The following is a 17851-nucleotide window of genomic DNA, read 5'->3' as shown; positions in this document are numbered from 1 at the left end:
TGCTTTTGTTTTATTGATGTTTGGACAATTTGGACCTACTGTGTATGTTTCCCTATACGTTTCTGGCATGTGCCTTACCTCCTTCTATTCAGAACGTAAAAGAAAGTATTACATTCAATAAATAACCGACAAGACCGACAAACAACTGACAAGACAACTCAAAACACCACAGTTCTTCTTTTGACGCTATTTTCACACATTATCTTCAAAAAGCTCAAGAGTTTATTTTCACATGGCAAGTCCAAAGTGGTAATTACTGAGCTCCATGCCATGGACACCAGCACTAGAATATTTTTATTGTACTTGTCAACCAGTTATTATTGCTGTATTGGCAAGTAATTGATTTAAAGTAGGATTGGGCAATCTGACGATATATACCATGAGACAATAGAAATTTATTGACCCTCAGAGATTTGATAATACTGTTTATATTTTGGTATCTGTCCCTTTAAAATCTCTGGTTGTTTTAGGTAATTGTGGGCAGTGTTGCACATCAATGACCAGGAAGGCTTTACAGCAAAATTGGAATGAATAAATGTGATGAAGTACCTACATTTTTCAAGTATTTAATTCACTAGATTAGCTGAAAACAGACATTCATATCAGGCTATTTCATATGCAATCAGTTTCTCAACTAAAGTATCATGATATACGTGTATAAATACTACAATATAAAATTATATTTACCATTAGAGAAGATTTTATCCATATCTTCCAACCCTGATTTAAAGGAATGCCAAAATTCAAAGTGGGCAGTACTTTTGAAAGCATCCAATTTTGTTTTTGCTTTATTGCCTTTATTCAATAGTTTGACAGTAGAGACAGACATGTGGGGGGAGTGCAAGGAATATGACATGCAACAAAGGTCCCCAGCTGGAATCGAACAGGAACATTGACTTAAAACACTAGGCCACAGGGACGTCTCTAAAGTAACACTTTATATTGTTGACTGTGGGTGGCCATGTTCACTTGACATTACTTTGTGATCAGGGGTTGGAGAAAGCATGCACAACCTCCCCACTAGGAACTCATATTTTTTCTTGCAGGGAATAGAGAATCTCATGTTCTCATTTATAACTGAACACAGCATATTGATCCAGTGTCCATGTTCTCAATGTGGTACTCCCTGCTGTAAAGACTTCATTACAAATATAAACAGAACAGAACACCAATGATATTCAACCAACTTTCTTCTCTCAGGTCTTTCTTCCTCATTGCTTTCCCACCTTTGCCTGTTTGACCTACCATCCACCCTACAGGGCAGGAACAATCTCCAGTGATGTGGTGGCACATTCCTCCATTCTGACAGGGGCAGCGGTGCTCACAATGAGGCCCATGACTACCGGAGGGGCAGCGGTCTCCACAGCTGTCACCACACAAGAGTCATATGTCTGAGACACAGAACTTGTGTTTGCTTGCAGTTCTTTGCATCAACAAAGAACACTCAGACAAAAAACAAACAGTACATCAACATTTTTTCATATATACAAGAGAAAGTTGCAATGGAATAAATATGTTGCTGGTACTCACAAAGCCCCTGAGTACCCCGGTGCACAGATGCACTCTCCTGTCTCGTGGTTGCAGGTGGCACCATTGAGACACTGGCAGGGTAGTTGGCATGCCTTGCCAAAGTAACCGTGCTCACAGGGCTCCTCACAACGCCATCCCTGGTAGCCATCAGTGCAGACACAGGCACCTGTGATGGGGTTACACTTAGCCCCATTCTGGCACTGGCACCGATTACTGCAGTGAGGTCCCCAGTAGTCACTCTCACAGCCTGCAGGCACAGAGAGAAGTGGCATCAGACAGAGCAGAGTAACAAAACAAAAGAGGAATATGCACCAGCATTTATCCTTGAAAACATATGAACTCATATGTCAAATAAATGCCAGCAAGTAATACAATTCCTCATAAATGGCTTTCTGTATATAATAGTTCAACATGAATGATGAATATTCCTAGAAATGACACAACTAATTACTTAACACTGAAAACTTTTCTACACTGCTCCATAAGCTTAATAGTCTTGACATTCATCTTCAGCTAATGCTTATATTATTAATTTTCTATTAGTTCAATAAAATGTCACAGTTTTTTAATGTAAATGTGTTTTTTAGCTCAAAGGATGTCTCGTGAAATTCTTATTTTTTTTACTGTCAACAAAAAGATCAAAACTAACAATGAATTTATCCTACAAATATTGTCTATGCAGCCAAAGTCTGATATAGGTTATTCCTCTGTGCCATAGAGCTCCATTTTCATCCAAAAACTATTAAAAACACATCAATGAGCCACACTGTTGCACTTGGTTCTTCATTACCATGAACATGGGCACTGTAGTTTATTTTGAGTCAAACCCACATACACCATTGTGCTGCTGCAGCTAAATATTCACTAGCGCACCAACAAATACACAAAATTCTCCTGTTTGAGTATCTGCTAAAAGCTTCAATGCTCAGCTATTTTAGCCGTGTGAAATGATTTAGCTGCTTTAAAAAAAGAAGCATATATGCATGACCGGATTAACATCTTCAGTAGGAATAAATGGGCTTGGGGCTGAGAGCCACAGACAAGGTACAGAAGTCAAAAAGTATTGAGAGTAGAAAAGTCTTTTCATGGGACTTTTTTCACAATAATAAATTAATTCACTCACACTTGTCTTCACTCCTGCTCAGGGTCATAAGCTGCAGGAATGTATCCAAGCATGCCCTGACCAAAAAGCAGAGGAACACCCTCCATAGGTTGCTATCCATCACAGAGCTAACATCGCCAGACAATCATTCGCACACATTAAGAGAAATGGACACACAAACACAGGAAGAACATGCAAACTCCACACAGAAAGGACCTGAGCCAGAAATCAAAATGAGACTATATGTGTGTGAGACCACTGAGCCTCTGTTTCACACCTAAAAACACTCCTCTGGCATGTGCAAAGCTTCAGTAAGACAAATATAAAGCCAGCAACACAGCAGAGCAAAATTCATATCTCCTGTCAATATGAGCCTTCCACAACATTAATCAAACTGTAACCAAACCTGTAGGTATCACAGACAAGTGACTAAAAAAAGCTTCTGGCTGAAAAATACACTGCATAGAGAGCTGGCAAACATTACCGCTGCTTTACAGACAGGTTGCTTAATCAAGTTAACTCTTGAAAAACCATCTGTCTTTCAGTCACTAAATATATGTATTGGACAGGTCTATACAAACAATATTTAAAAAAAAAATATTATCAGATACCTGTTGATTTTCTTCCCTTTTTGACTTATTTGAACTAAACATTGTGGCACTGCATAGGGGCTGTATATTCTCTCATTAATATCAACAAAAACCTAGTTATTTATTTAATTGTGAAACATACTGCACCTTTGTTTGATATTTCTCAAAAATAAGACAAAAGTTAAGCTTTCGATTTCCCCATGTTCTAATGGGAAAGTCCTTCCTGACAGATCAATGAATGGCACTTAAATATAACTGAAGCTCTAGTGATGCAGCTTGTTTTGTTTTTTTACTATTAAAGCTGGCTTAATCAAAGTTTAACCACTAAAGAAGAAAAACCAAGCTGTGTAGCTTATGTGTTAGCAAACAGTTGACACAAAGCAATGTTAGCATTTGTTTGGAGTCGTTTTTCTGGTCACCTGAAGTTCAATTTTCACTCTACTTTTAAGTCTGATTTGGTCTCCACAAACTACATGGGTCTTTAGGAACATAGATCTAGACAGCTAACATAGATGCTTTCCTATATTCACCAGCAGACCTTAGCTTACTTTGCTCATTGTCATTCGGTGCTTGGTAATTAGCATACAATGGGTTTAGCCAAGCTTGTTTTCTGAAAAAAGCTGTCTGGAAGTTGATGAGAGTAGGGCTGCAACTAACGTTTATTTTCGGGTAAGCTGCAGATAATTTTCTCAATTAATTGATTAATCGTTTGGTGTATAAAATGTAAGAAAATTGTGAAAAATGGCCATCACAATTTTCTAGAGCCAAAGGTAATGTCTTCAAATTCCTTGTTTTGTCCCACCAATGGTCCAAAACCTAAAAGATATTCAGTGTACTATCAAAGAAGGCTATGAAACGCAAAAACATTTCACATTTAAAGGCTGGAAGCACTACATTTTTGGCATTTTTGCTTAAAAATGGACTTAAATAATGAACTGATTATCAAAATTGCTGCTGATTCATTCTGTCGACAATATATCTACTAATCATTTCTATTCAGACTCAACCATATGGTAAAATCCAGGCAAAACAATACATTAAAAGAGGCCAAAAAGCTCTGTAGCGTTGGGTGAACTCTCAGTGATTTTGGCGCTACAAGCAGCATCATTCACATTACACATTGAGTCATTAGATTCAGTGTTAATATCAAAAATATTATTATATATATAAATATAATATTTTAACTCAAATTCCTGGCACTTCCCTTGTAGAAGGGTGACTAAAACTATGCATTAGCAACAAGTATCATGACATGATCAATCAGGTGCAAAATGTAGTTCTGTCACTAAGAAATTGTGAAGATGTACCAGATAGAATATATGTGATGACATACCACAACTATCATAGAGAAATGCCTTAATAAAACCTTAAAATTAATCTGCAAAAAGGGAATCAAATGTGCAAGCTGTTCACACCTCTCAGTAACTAGAGAGAAGAGCAAAAGAGGATGCAAAGATTAAGAACACAAGGAATGAGAGATATTTCATACATAACAGTTTGTTACTTTTATGTCTTTTAACACCTTTTGCAGGTGCAACTTCAGCAGACAGCTGTCAAATTGGCCAGTGGTAAAAAAAAAATCTTAAGGTACTGGAGGCAGATGACAAATGCTCACTTTTCAAACTTTACTAAATGTACTTTTAACTGACTAATTGTATTGAACTTGGAGTAATAGTGCAGAAAGGTTCAATTTGATGGAAATCATCCTCTGTGACGACTGTGCAAATATGGAGACCCCAGAAGTATCATCCCTCAATGATAAACAGTAAAATTTGTCTTCCCAGCTGTGCTGTAATATTGGCACTTACGAAAATTGGTTAAGTTATATAACCTAGCTGTTTTACATGGGTTAATGTAAATTACTCAGTGACATTATTAAGTGGTACCTAAGGGAATGATGTAAAACAAGCAATTCCCACATTCCTCAGGGGATGGGTCTGCCTAGAAAAACTCAATAAGTCCCATAAACTGGAGGCGAATAGCTAATCTTCAAGGTTAAATGAACAACCAGCTTTTATGTGAAGAACAATTGGCACTGAGCTTCGGTACTAGGCAGTCTTCACTCTCACCAGGGTAAGTGTTCTTTCGAGGATCTAGTGGTGATTTAAGTGATTGGTATGGCCTTATGTCTCTCGAGCAGCAGCTGCTGTATTGCCTCACATAAAAGCCCAGCTTGAGATCCAGGCTGGCACAGCCGCCAGGACGGTGAATATTCCACTATTGATTCTCACATCAACGCAGACTCAGTTGTAAATGTAAAGACACTACGCCCCCTCCCTGTATGCTCACTTTGCCAGAGCTGTGATCAGCCAGAGTGGGAGCTTAATGAACCCTGTTTCATGGTCGGCACTGAAGCCTGTTTTTCCAGGTACACAGCAGGAAGATGATCAGCCCTTCCCTGATACAGACAGGTCTGCCCTGAAGGGGGTCTTGAAACACTGGGCTAGTGCAGTATTGCTTCGGCGGTCGGACAGGCTAGAGGCCACATTACAGGGCTCACACTGATTTGATCTAATCTGCTCCTGGGCTGCAGTCTGGCATGAAAGAGTTCCCTGAAGGTTGAGCTGCTGCCACGCAAACGACCCTGGCACATTAAATCTGAGGTGTGTGCGGGCGGCCGGGTAATGGATGAGCAGTTTAGCTGCAACTTGGTTTAGCACTCTATAAGCCCTCATCAGAGCTCCCTCAGCTCAACAGTGCTCCCTCAGCACAGTACAAAAACAGACACTGTCTATATAACTGTAGGCATCATCACCTCTGGTTTCAGCTTCCAAACCTTGACCACATTAATACAGAGTGCGTTTTATATTCCTAAATGTATAACTCAAAATATGATGTCAGTAAAAAAAATACTCACAGCGGCAGAGAAAAAAAGAAATAAACCAAAATCTATCCAGTGCTTAATTTGCAGACTTTTCTGGTGCTTAGAGCTCAACAAATGTTACCATTTGAAGTTTTAAACCTTCTTTAGCTTGCAGTTAGAGGCCTCAGCACATTGAGAGCAAAGCCCATTATCTCGCTGTCTCTCTCCTACACAGAGGTTCTCAAACTTTACCCAGTAGTCTCTCACCTTCAGCTCTAACAGCATTTAACTGTGATTAAGGAGTCAGAGTTCATGATGAGCTGTGGGCAAAAACAGAGAGAAACAGCAGAAGAAAGTAGCATGTAGCATGAAGACTTCAGCTTCTAGAGAGTACAGCTAAATTGTGTGAGGTGATGAGGACCCCCTGTGGATTGTGGTGTGTAGGCAGCGAACCCTACAAACTAGAGAAGCTGCAATCCAGCACATTAACTGGTCTGGCCTGGGTCAGTGAACCTAACCAGAGGACACATACATTAGTCAGCCCGGACTCTCAGAGCTCATAATGCATAACAGTTGGAATGTGGATAACCTCACACACAGGGAAAGGTCCAATCCCATGGTGCTGGGTATAATCCCCTTGGCTGGAACAAAACAAATCACGTTGAGGGATACCGGCAGATAGTAAACTTCTGAAGGTGATGTCCAAAGAATGGGCTGAGAGAGCCATCATGGTGGTGCTGAGCTTTGAAGTGTGCTCAAGAGTCTGCATGATCAGGGGCTGGCTGCAACAGGATTAAAACCAAACAGCTTTCAGCAGCTGACTTCATTCAGAAGTTCTCCTGAACTTGGCCTCTTCAGCAAAATGTTTGTCACTGTTCTCTATGAGGGGGAGTGCAAAGAAAGCTTCTCAAAGCTAAATTCAAAATGAGGGCCTGAGTCAAGCTCTTTAAACACAGAATATCTCTCCCCATTCAAATGGCATCAGAATTTTATACTTTATTTATTTAGCTGGACGCAGGGCAAAAGCAAACTTCAATTTGAATCACGACTGGACTGATACAAACGCTGGCCACTCGAGGTGGTTGGTGCAGACAGTCGCTTGTTTCTTTGCCAACTAACTGGGAAAACCACATTACTGCTATTGGAATATTTGGCACGTAGCCGACTTCACTCCCCACAGTCTGAGTCACTCACTGTCACATAACTATTATTAACACGCTGTTGACACTTGAGGAATAACTTAACTCATACAAGACATTAGAAGGCAAAATGCTCTGGCTCCTGAGATCCTTTTACTCTTCGCTTACTCTTTAGCAGAGCTTATGGCAAAGCAAAGCAGCGTGACTTGTTGTCTTGATGAGTCTCTTACTTTGAGAAGAGTGCACCTCTGAGCTTCATATTGTCTGATTCACGCTTTGTACCACTAGCTTTGTTCTTGTTCTTTTTTTCCTTGACAGATCTGAATTTTCAAATTATACTCCATGACCAGAATGAATACTGGCAAGTCACTATTTCAAAATGGCATAAAGAGACTGGCTTTCTTTACAGATTTAAATGTTAAAATGAGAATTTGTAAAGGAACAATGAAACAATTCTGCCTACAATTTAGCTGACACAAGAGTATGTTATATTCTGCTCTTCAGTCAATATGAGCTATTTGTAATAGGAGTTATTCAATAAAAGCCCAACTCAACATTCAGCTATTCATCACAGCTCCCCAACTCAATGACGCAGACTAATAGAGTGAAAAGCAGACAAGACTGGTACCGGGGTCTAGAGGGAAAGTGATGATTGTTGTGTAAAGTGGTAAATTTGCACTGAGTGATAAATGTCTCTCAGCTTTGTTAAACTTGCAGCTGTAAAAGCTGCCAACATGCTACAAGACAGGCCCCACTGTCCCCTCCATGTTCTGCTGACGTCTATTACACTGTTATTTATTAGTCCTCAGAAAACCCAGTCACGACAAGTAAACAGTTTAGAGACATCCCTGTGAGCCTGACAAATTAATTTCTAAATATATAGAAGAAACTGCCAATAGTCATGGGGGCAGTTCTGCTGAATTGGAATAACAGCATGCTGCAGCTTCTGCTGTTGGGCGTGTCGTTTGTCCTGCCCTAATTCATCTTAGCCCTTGTGTGTTCATGTTCCCCTGGGGGAAAGAGCAGCACAGGACCAAGCCCACAACACAACACAGAGGCTCTCTGAACAGAGTTTGCTGCTCAGACAGTTAACTATAATGCACCATATGCTCCCTCCTGATACCACCCTGCGGTTGGATAAGAAGTAACAAGATCTGACTGTTGCCTATTTGGAACCACAAAACTAATGAGTGAATAACTTAATTCTTTTAGGACTATACATTACTGATTAAAAAGACTGGCCTGGTTGTTTATCCCAAGGAGGATCTGATCATTTGTCCAAGTTCGATTCAGGATGTGAACCTGGATCAATACGAGCCCTGCAGGTGCCAGCCGGCTCCTCTGCAGCGCAGCTCTAACAGGGTTAACAGGGCCGGTGGTTGACCAAGACAGACAAGGCCAGGTCATCTCACACTTTATTCTAAACGAGCACTTAAGAGTGATGCGACTTAAAAGTCTCTAATAAAACAGTCTGTGTTGAGCAGTAATGCAAGCAGGCTGTGAGAGATGCTTTTGCCTCAGTGCAGTAAACCAGTCACTTGTTCAACAGAACCTGACACAGCTCATGAAAGCTTCTGGATCAGCAAATTGTCACACAGCCCACTGCTCCTTCCAATTAATAATTTACCCTTCACCCTGTCCTGCAGAAAACAAACCCTTAGCTTTTTTGCCACAGGACAACAACAAAAAAGCAATCAGAGCAGAGGTGGACGTCTATCTACAGTGCACACCGATACACAGTGACTGGAGTATAAATAAAGCCACGATTGTACTGCATCACAGACATAACACACAAGAGTAGATCAGTCACGGGCAATGACGTAGCCGCTCAAAAAACAATGTCAACCCGATAAAACCAACAGTTACCACACTTAATTTGCACACATTGATTTCCTATTTTCAATTATTAATTCTAATTAGGATGAAGTAGAATGTGCCATGGGGCAACAGCAGTCGATGTGTAGGGGTGCGGTCACAGAGTGGAGACTGATGTGCATTCATATAATGCCAATAGGGGCACCACCATCAGCATCATGAGAAAGAATCCACAGGGCAACATTTTACAAATGAGACGTTGATGCAGCTGTGTATGTGTAAACATTTCAGATTCTCCGTGCACAGACATTTTGCGCAGGTGAACAGTAGTGAAGAACAAAATGCATTTACTCAAATACTGTATTTAAGTACAATTTTGAGGTACTTGTACTTTACTTTAGTATTTCCATTTATTGCTACTTTATACATCTACATTTCAGAGGCAAAGATTTTACTTAACATTAACCATAACATTTATTTCAAAGCTATAGTTACTAGTTACCCTTCAGTTTGAGATTCTACACACAAAACATATCATCAGTTAATAAAATATGATGCATTGTTATAGAAAGAACTACCAAACAGTATGTAAAGCAGTTAAAATTAGCCACACCTCAACTCACTACAACATTAAAGTCATACACTGACATTCTGCATAATGAGTAATGAGTGCTTAAATATGATGCTATGATACTTAAATAAAGGTTTTTTGCCAGTACTAACTAAATGTACTTTTAGTTAAGTAAACATATATATTATGAGTTGTATTACTACTTTTACTTAAGTAAATGATCTGAATACTTCTTCCACCACTGCAGGTAAATGGGATAACCCTTTACATTTACAGAAGGCACATCCCTTTACCCTGAGAAAGCAAGAGCTGATGTATTATTTGTTCATATTTATGACAGATACGGTAATAAACAACTAAAAGAAGAATACAAAAACTAAAAGAGGATGTTCCATTTGATAATAACCCTCTTTGAAATGTGAGAGGATGAAATAATTTAAATATGAGAGTCCCGCGATTGCTTGATGAAAGAGAAAATGAACTAAAACATGAAGATGAGATGAACAAAACTTGGTAATCCTTCATCTCATGGCCTCTGGTGTGCTCAGCTACAGCGGCAAAATCAGTGTGCTCTTTCACCTGCACTGTTTTTCATTTTGAGTCCAGGCTGCAGTGTGAGGGACTATTGTTGTGCTTCAGGTATCATTAGAGAATTGTGACTCACTTGATTTGCATAAGTGGTCTTAATTAATGATGCACTAAACCAGAGAAAGCTGCGGCTGTTAAATTTGTGCACATGGTATTAATTAGTGCACCTCTATGTGCATATGACTTCTGTAGTTATCCAACAGCAGAGACGCAGAAAATTCAACCCAGCCCATTAACAGATTATGATGTATTGTAAATATTACTATATAAGGAGTGTTTTGCGCACTGAACATACAAGTTTGTATCTCTCCAAACAGAGGAGGCAGAGGCAGTTATAGGTGAATCTAGGACTTGCTATCAGGGGGTGCAAAGAGATTTTTTCAAACAAATTTGTTTTAACATCAACATGACATCAATTATCTATGTACATGCTAGCCTGCAGTACTGAAAATTGCAGGTTATAAAAGCAGGTTTTGTTTGGTACATCACCAAACAAAACCACAAAAATTGGCAACAGTGCAGCATGTCACACAATACAGACAATATAACATCCTGCAGCTGTCAAGCAAAGTCCCCCAAGGTAGCATACTGCACAGTACATTCAATATCACACAACAGAAAAACAATAATCTCTGCATGTATCTGACACAAGTGACCATTATGCACAAAGGCCCAACACTAAACAGTCATGCAGTTAAATATAGATACTGTTTGTACAGCCCAGCGTATAAATATCATTTTAAAAGATAACTTGAGTATTTTATTTATTTAAGATTTTAAATTTCTATGATTCTCTTCTCACCCATGCAATCTGGATAAAATCACCAGTGGTTGCAGTGTTACTAATAAAACTAGACATTAGACAACCTAAAACTAAATAAAACTAGAGAAAACAGATTTTGTTGTTCTGCAATTATTTTCATTACCGTAATCTGCAAATTAGTTTCTGTTGATTATTTACTAATCCATGACTCATTTGGTCTATAAAATGTCAGAAAAATATAATATCAAAAATGTTCATTACAATGATTATCAAAATAGCTGCTGATTCATTTTCGGTCAGTGAGCCCCTTTACAACGATCCTTGGCAAAAATACAAGTCTTTAGAACATACTTAAAATACAGTCAATAGAAGTTGGTGGTAGAAGGTGGTTGTGCTGCAGGAGAGGATTGAGATGGGTTTTTTTATTTTCCAAAGTGAAAACTTGGAATCCATTGTAACTGACTTGAATTTAAGTTTAACAGTACAGCTGCTGTTCTCTGTGAAGGAGCAAACTATAAATGTTGCACTGCTACCTCTCAAACTTAGGATAGTTAGGGTAGAGCAATGATACAAAAGTAATAAGACAGTTGCTGCATCCAGTTTAGAGCCCCTGGAAAGTATTTGCCTATAACAGTCAACACTCATTACTAAATGTGCAACAATCAAAGTTAAAGATTGAAAAAATAAAGAGTTTAACACTCAAAAATTCAGCTAATCTTCTTCAACAGGACTATGTGGGTGTGGTTTGATCAGATTTGATTGACAGCATTCTGACAACGTAAGAAAACAATCTTCCCACTGTCATCAGATTGTGTGTTGTGTTCATGGTGGAACCAACCCTTTTCTCCAACTGTTGTAAAGGTTAAAACATGAAACAAGTCATCGTGGAATTTAAGAAAAGTATTTTTGCACTTTGTATTATTGTTTGGTTCTTTGCTGTTAATGATAAACAATGTGGTCTGGGACCTGAAGTACATCAAGTACATTAACTGTCATGGTTTGAGGGTTTATGTATGTTATTTCCTGTTTTATTTTTTAAATATTCTCCTTACCTCATGTGTCTTGTAGTTTTGCTTCCTGTGTTTGTTTGCCTTTCCCGCCCTGATCATTTTCACCTGTATCTCATTGTCTCCGCTCACCTGAGTGTATTTAAGTCTGTGTGCTTCCTTTGTTCTGTATCAGTTCGTCTTTGTCTTTTGTCAAGCGGCCCGGCCGTGGTTACCTGTATGGTATTCTATTGGAGTGTCTTCTGTTTCTCTTGGACCTTGCATGGATTTTGGATTTTGGACTTTGCCTGCTTCCTGCCGGAATTGTTTGCCTTTGTTGTACTGCCTTTCTTCGTTTGCTCTCTGCCTGCCTGACAATCCATGTAAGCCCTTGTATTTTTTCATTAAAACACTGAACTGCATTCCTCTGCCTCCGGTGTCTGCATTTTGGGTCCTACTCCTGTTTTCCTGGTTCCCCTGCTTGACAAACCATAACAGTAACAGTCTGTGTAAAAACACACATGAACTTCTTTTTAGCCGAATCATAATTTAGACATTCAAAAACAACTAGAAATTAAACTATTAAACTATTAATTTCCAAAAATTAAAAACTGATCATTTACAATGAGAACAAACTAACAAAACTGAACTGAAATCTTACAGTCAATTCAATAAAAATGAATCTATTATTATCCTGGGCAACGAGGACAGGTGCAATGCCTTATTAACACTAGCAGATACTTTTATCATTGCTAGTGATTTATCAGTGCTCCTTTCCCTGTGTTCCTTGTCTGTCCTCTGTACGTACGTGTGTGTGTGTGTGTGTCTGGCTCCCTGGTCCGCCCTCCTGCTGCTGAACACCAGCACACTTGATGTCCATCATCCAATCAGTCTCCACAGTATATCTACCAGGCTCTACCACACTACCAGTGCCCCTACCTCGACCAAAGTTAAGTTGTAGTTACTCACTATTGTTGCCTCTCTTGTAACTTTGTCTGTCTCTGCCACAGAGCTATTCCCTGCTGGTGATCACAGCCATGCTACACAAGCCAGCTGCCTTTCCTGTCCGGCCTGCCTCACCACACAAGCCAGCTGCCTTTCCTGTCTGGCCTGCCTCACCACTCAAGTCAGCTGCCTTGCCGGTTTTGCCAATCACGCTACACCGAGCAAGAACCTACACTCACCATCTCCATCCCCGGAGCCTAGCAGTTTCTTCTAGGACCGGGCCTACTACGTCCTCTCTGGCTACAGTGGACTACACCAGATTCGCCCCTCTGGAAGAGCTCATATGCACCTGTGACTGCTTGCAGCGTTCTAGCATCCGGTGCCCCGTTACGTTTGCCTCTGATCAGTCCAAGGTTAATTATATTGTTGGGTTGCTGAGAGAGAGCGTTAGCCTGGATGGAGGCTATGCATGCTAGCCAACCCTTGTCGTCACTTTCCTTAGCAGAATTTTTGGTGAAGATGAGGAATGTGTTTGATCATCTGGATGCCAGTGGGAACGCGGGGAGACGGTTGTTACGAATCAGCCAGGGGACCTGAAGCGTGGCGGATTATTCCGTAGAGTTCCGGACACTGGCTGCAGACTCTGGGTGGAATGAGGAAGCACTTATCAGCGTGTTTGTGAAAGGGTTGAGTGAACAAATCAAGGATGAGCCCACCAACCGGGAGGCTATGGTTTCTCTTTGTATTCGCATACGCGAATTGAGCCAGAATTGTGCCAGCCGTCCTCTCACCAACACCTCACGCAACACGTCTTCCACTACGCCCGTGAGACCTAGGTCGCCTATCCTGACCGCAGACACACGCCCGCAGCCGCCAACCGCCCTTGAAGGGGAGCCCATGCAACTAGGCCGAGCCCATCTTACGCCGGCAGATCGTCTCCGCAGTAGAACAGCTGGTGAGTGTCTGTACTGTGGCCACAGTGGTCACTTTCTGGCTGCATGTCCAGTACAACTAAAAGAATAGGCTCACCAATCCCAGTGGGGGTTCTGGTGAGCCAAAACAACCCCCCTAACAGGCCTCTCCTAGGTTACAAATCCAGGCCACCCTCTACAACCAACAAGTGTCACTCCCTTTATTGGCTCTGATTGACTCCGGGGCAGAGGGCAATTTCATGGACACAGAGTTAGCTCAACAGGCTGGCATCCTCACAAAGACCCTGGATATTCCACGTAAGGCTGAGGCTTTGGATGGCAGACTTCACAGCCCCCGTGTCCTTGGTGCGATCCGGAAATCATTGAGAGAAGATCCAGTTTCAACTCATCTCTTTTCCCAACACACCACTAGTTCTGGGCTTCCCCTGATTACGTCAACACAACCCACACATTGACTGGACCAAAGGAAGAATTGTGAGTTGGAGCCCCTTCTGTCTTTCCACCTGTTTGCAATCTGCTCTATTCCCCAGCAGAGGTCAGTGTTCCACCTCTTAGCCCGGAACTGCCGGATCTAGCTCATACCAGAGCAATACCATGATTTAAGTGGTTTTCAGAAAGGACCTAGCCTTGTCACTACCTCCTCACCGCCCTTATGACTGCACCGTTGATCTTCTCCCTGGGGCCCCTCTTCCTTCAAACCGCTTGTACAATGTGTCTCGACCTGAAAGAGAAGCCATGGAGAGATATATCAAGGACTCATTACATGCTCGGCTCATTTGTGCATCATCTTCACCAGCAAGGGTGGGCTTCTTCTTTGTGGCAAAGAAAGACAAGACACTAAGCCTGTGCATTGACTACAGAGGTCTCAACCAAATCACCGTCAAGAGTAAATACCTGTTGCCACTAATCAACTCCAACCTTGAAACCCTTCACGGTCCCACCGTGTTCACTAAGCTGGATCTCCGCAACGCTTACCACTTGGTCCGTAAACGGGAAGGGGATGAGTGGAAGACTGCCTTCAACACCCCATTCGGACACTTCGAGTACCTAGTGATGCCTTTAGGACTGACAAACACTCCTGGCTGTCAAATTAGCATTGGAGGAATGGCGACACTGGCTGGAGGGAGCAGAACAACCCTTTGTAGTATGGACAGACCATAAGAACCTGGAATACATCCAAACAGCCAAGACTCAACTCTCGGCAAGCACGTTGGACCCTGTTCTTCAGCCGCTTCAATTTCACCCTCACTTACCGTCCTGGATCCAAGAACATTAAACCTGACACACTATCCTGTCAGTACTTCTCCCTGGACAGCACCCCCGGACCTGATACTCTCCTCCCTACCACCTGCGTGGTGGCCGCAGTGATGTGGGAGATTGAGTCCATAGTAAGGGAGGCCCAGCGAAACCAGCCAGACCCCGGGAACAGTCCCACTAATCGCCTGTTTGTCTCTAACTCTGCTTGTTACCAGGTGCTCCAGTGGGCACACAACTCTTGTTTCGCCTGTCGTGGCAGCATGTTCCATCTGCGCTCGAGGAATGTCCTCTCATCAGCCACCAGCTGGTCTGCTATGACCACTTCCCGTTCCCAGTTGCCCTTGGTCTCACATAGCGCTGGACTTCCTTACCGGGTTGCCCCCCTCTCAAGGTAACACCACCATCTTCACCATTGTAGACCGTTTTCATTTTGTGGCATTAACCAAACTACCCTCAGTTCATGAGACTGCCGATCTTCTGGTCCAACAGGTTTTCCGTCTTCATGGCATTCCACTCTATATAGTTTCTGACCGGGGACCCCAGTTCATCTCACAGGTCTGGAAAGCATTCTGTCTAGCCCTGGGAGCAACCATCAGTCTCTCCTCCGGGTTTCCATCCACAGACCAACGGCCAGAGAGGGCCAATCAGGACCTCGAGGCAGCGCCTTGATGTGTGGCAGCCACCAACCCTTCCTCCTGGAGCTCTCAACTTTCCTGGGTCGAGTATGCACACAACTCACTAACCAGTGCTGCCTCTGGTCTGTCTCCTTTCGAGTCATCTTTAGGGTACCAGCCTCCTCTGTTCCCATCTCAAGAGAGTGAGCTTGCGGTCCCTTCCGTTCAACACCACCTCCGCTGTTGCCTTAAGATCTGGAAGGAGACCCGGGCAGCACTTCTCCAGTCTGCTGAGAAGAATCGCCACATCGCAGATCGGCACCGGACTCCAATGCCACCATACAAACCAGGTCAGAGTTTGGCTATCTTCCAAGAACATCCCCCTAAGAACCGAATCCAAAAAACTGTCCCCCCGTTACATTGGTCCATTTGTCATCAAACGGATCATTAATCCATCTGCAGTCTGACTCAAACTACCCCGCTACCCCATGAGAGTCCACCCCACTTTCCCCAACTGAAACCAGTCTCCTTCAGCACTCTGTGTGTGTGTGTGTGTACTGGTCTGGCTCCCTGGTCTGCCCTCCTGCTGCTGATCACCGGCACACCTGACGTCCATCATCCAATCAGTCCACAGTATATCTACCAGGCTCTACCACACTACCAGCGCCAGATCGTCTCCGTACAGTTGTACGATACCTTCATCACGGCCCCTACCTCAACCAAAGTTAAGTTGTAGTTACTCACTATTGTTGCCTCTCTTGTAACTTTGTCTGTCTCTGCCACAGAGCTATTACCTGCTGGTGATCACAGCCATGCTACACAAGCCAGCTGCCTTTCCTGTCCTGCCTGCCTGCCTCACCACAAGAGCCAGCTGTCTTTCCTGTCTGGCCTGCCTCACCACTCGAGCCAGCTGCCTTGCCAGTTCTGCCAATCACGCTACACAAGCTGAGCAAGAACCTACACTCACTGTCTCCGTCCCCGGAGCCTAGCCTTTTCTTCTAGGACCAGGCCTACTACGTCCTCTCTGGCTACAGTGGACTACACCAGATTGCCGCTCTGGAAGAGCTCATCCACCTGTGATTGCTTGCAGTGTTCTAATAAAAACTGTTGCTACCACAAGTACCATTTCCATGTGTTCTGCATTTGGGTTCTTAGATCGTGCTCTACAACAAAATTTGTTGCAGTGGATGTCTACAAGCAGACCAGTCATTAAAAAAACAACAATTTGAAGTGTAAGGTTGTAAATACTGTTTCAAATCTTTCAATTTGGTTATTTGAATGGCCTTAAGCTGTACCTATGCATTATGAAATAAAATGGGAGTCAAAGAGCACTAAAAACCTATTGACCATCACAAAGACGTGTATGAATGCAAATTAAGTGGAAGTTATTATTTCTTCTGTTTGTCTTTGACCATTTCTCTCCGTAGAGTGTTGTGTAAGCAAACAACGCTTGTCAGTTAACTCAAACAGATGATTTTATGTGTCTTAACATGTCACAGAGTATGGATCTGTCCCTCACTATAAGGACAATCATGATTTAGCTTAAAGACGGACAATCAGTGCGCCTATCCACCTACCAAATTAATCCCAACGATACAGAAACACACACAAACACAAGGATAATTGCTTTTTAATGATCTCACATTATGCAAATGCTCATCATGAAGCCATAAATCTTTGAAGGAGTTTCTACCTGCCTGACCATCAGTAATGCCAACAGACTGACATATTGTATGAGGAAAGTTAAAAAGCACTTTTACTGGCCTCCATGTACTTATCTGTGCAATCATATACCTTAATCCTGTGCGTTGATCTGAACTGTCCAAAAAGAAACCAAAAAACACCAGAAATGTATAATTTTAACTTTCACACAACTCTGCTGAATCATTGATATTTATCTAAAAACGGACAAAATGTGGTATAGCAGTGTGTATAATAACCTACTAAATTAGCACTGGAATATGAAAGATTCAAATACTTGAAAAATAGAAGTGACTGGATGGATAGATAGCTGGTGCAATATGAAAGGACAGAAACAGGAAAACAGCTCCAGCCTTTGATTAACACAGAAAAACTGCAGATTAAGGGTTTTTCTTTCATACCATCATCTCTCCAGGATAATGCAGACCCTTTGGAGACTTCTCCTAAAAAGAAAAAAACGGAAATCCTGGAGTTCATCTCGAATGAACTGCTGGCTCTGAAAGCACTGTTGTTCT

The 17851-nt window shown here is 42.0% G+C and overlaps 1 protein-coding gene and 1 long non-coding RNA gene across 12 annotated transcripts in view; one reads left to right on the top strand and one right to left on the bottom strand.

The window, feature by feature from the left end:
- megf11 (multiple EGF-like-domains 11) overlaps nucleotides 1-17851 on the bottom strand; it is a 74266-nt gene that overhangs the window by 22472 nt on the left and 33943 nt on the right. For 9 of the 10 annotated variants that reach the window (XM_044193978.1, XM_044193985.1, XM_044193986.1 and 6 more), the window contains 2 exons: nucleotides 1531-1777; nucleotides 1246-1366 (listed from right to left, as the gene is read on the bottom strand). In XM_044193978.1, the coding sequence (XP_044049913.1) occupies nucleotides 1246-1366; nucleotides 1531-1777 (368 nt within the window). Of the gene's footprint in view, nucleotides 1-1245; nucleotides 1367-1530; nucleotides 1778-12123; nucleotides 12365-12695; nucleotides 12783-17851 lie in introns of those variants that run through there. The other variant, XM_044193982.1, reaches the window with a different exon arrangement.
- LOC122875148 lies at nucleotides 11955-16848 on the top strand. 2 transcript variants are annotated; one of them, XR_006377758.1, is made up of 3 exons: nucleotides 11955-12270; nucleotides 12898-15412; nucleotides 15511-16848. It is a non-coding gene; the product is annotated as an uncharacterized LOC122875148 (long non-coding RNA). The 2 variants fall into 2 exon arrangements; XR_006377757.1 differs by having other exon boundaries at nucleotides 12898-15985; nucleotides 16421-16848.

Source organism: Siniperca chuatsi, linkage group LG4 (genome assembly GCF_020085105.1).
Source record: "Siniperca chuatsi isolate FFG_IHB_CAS linkage group LG4, ASM2008510v1, whole genome shotgun sequence".
In the NCBI taxonomy this organism is placed as follows: Eukaryota; Metazoa; Chordata; class Actinopteri; order Centrarchiformes; family Sinipercidae; genus Siniperca; species Siniperca chuatsi.
This window is presented reverse-complemented; position numbering and strand designations above follow the sequence as displayed.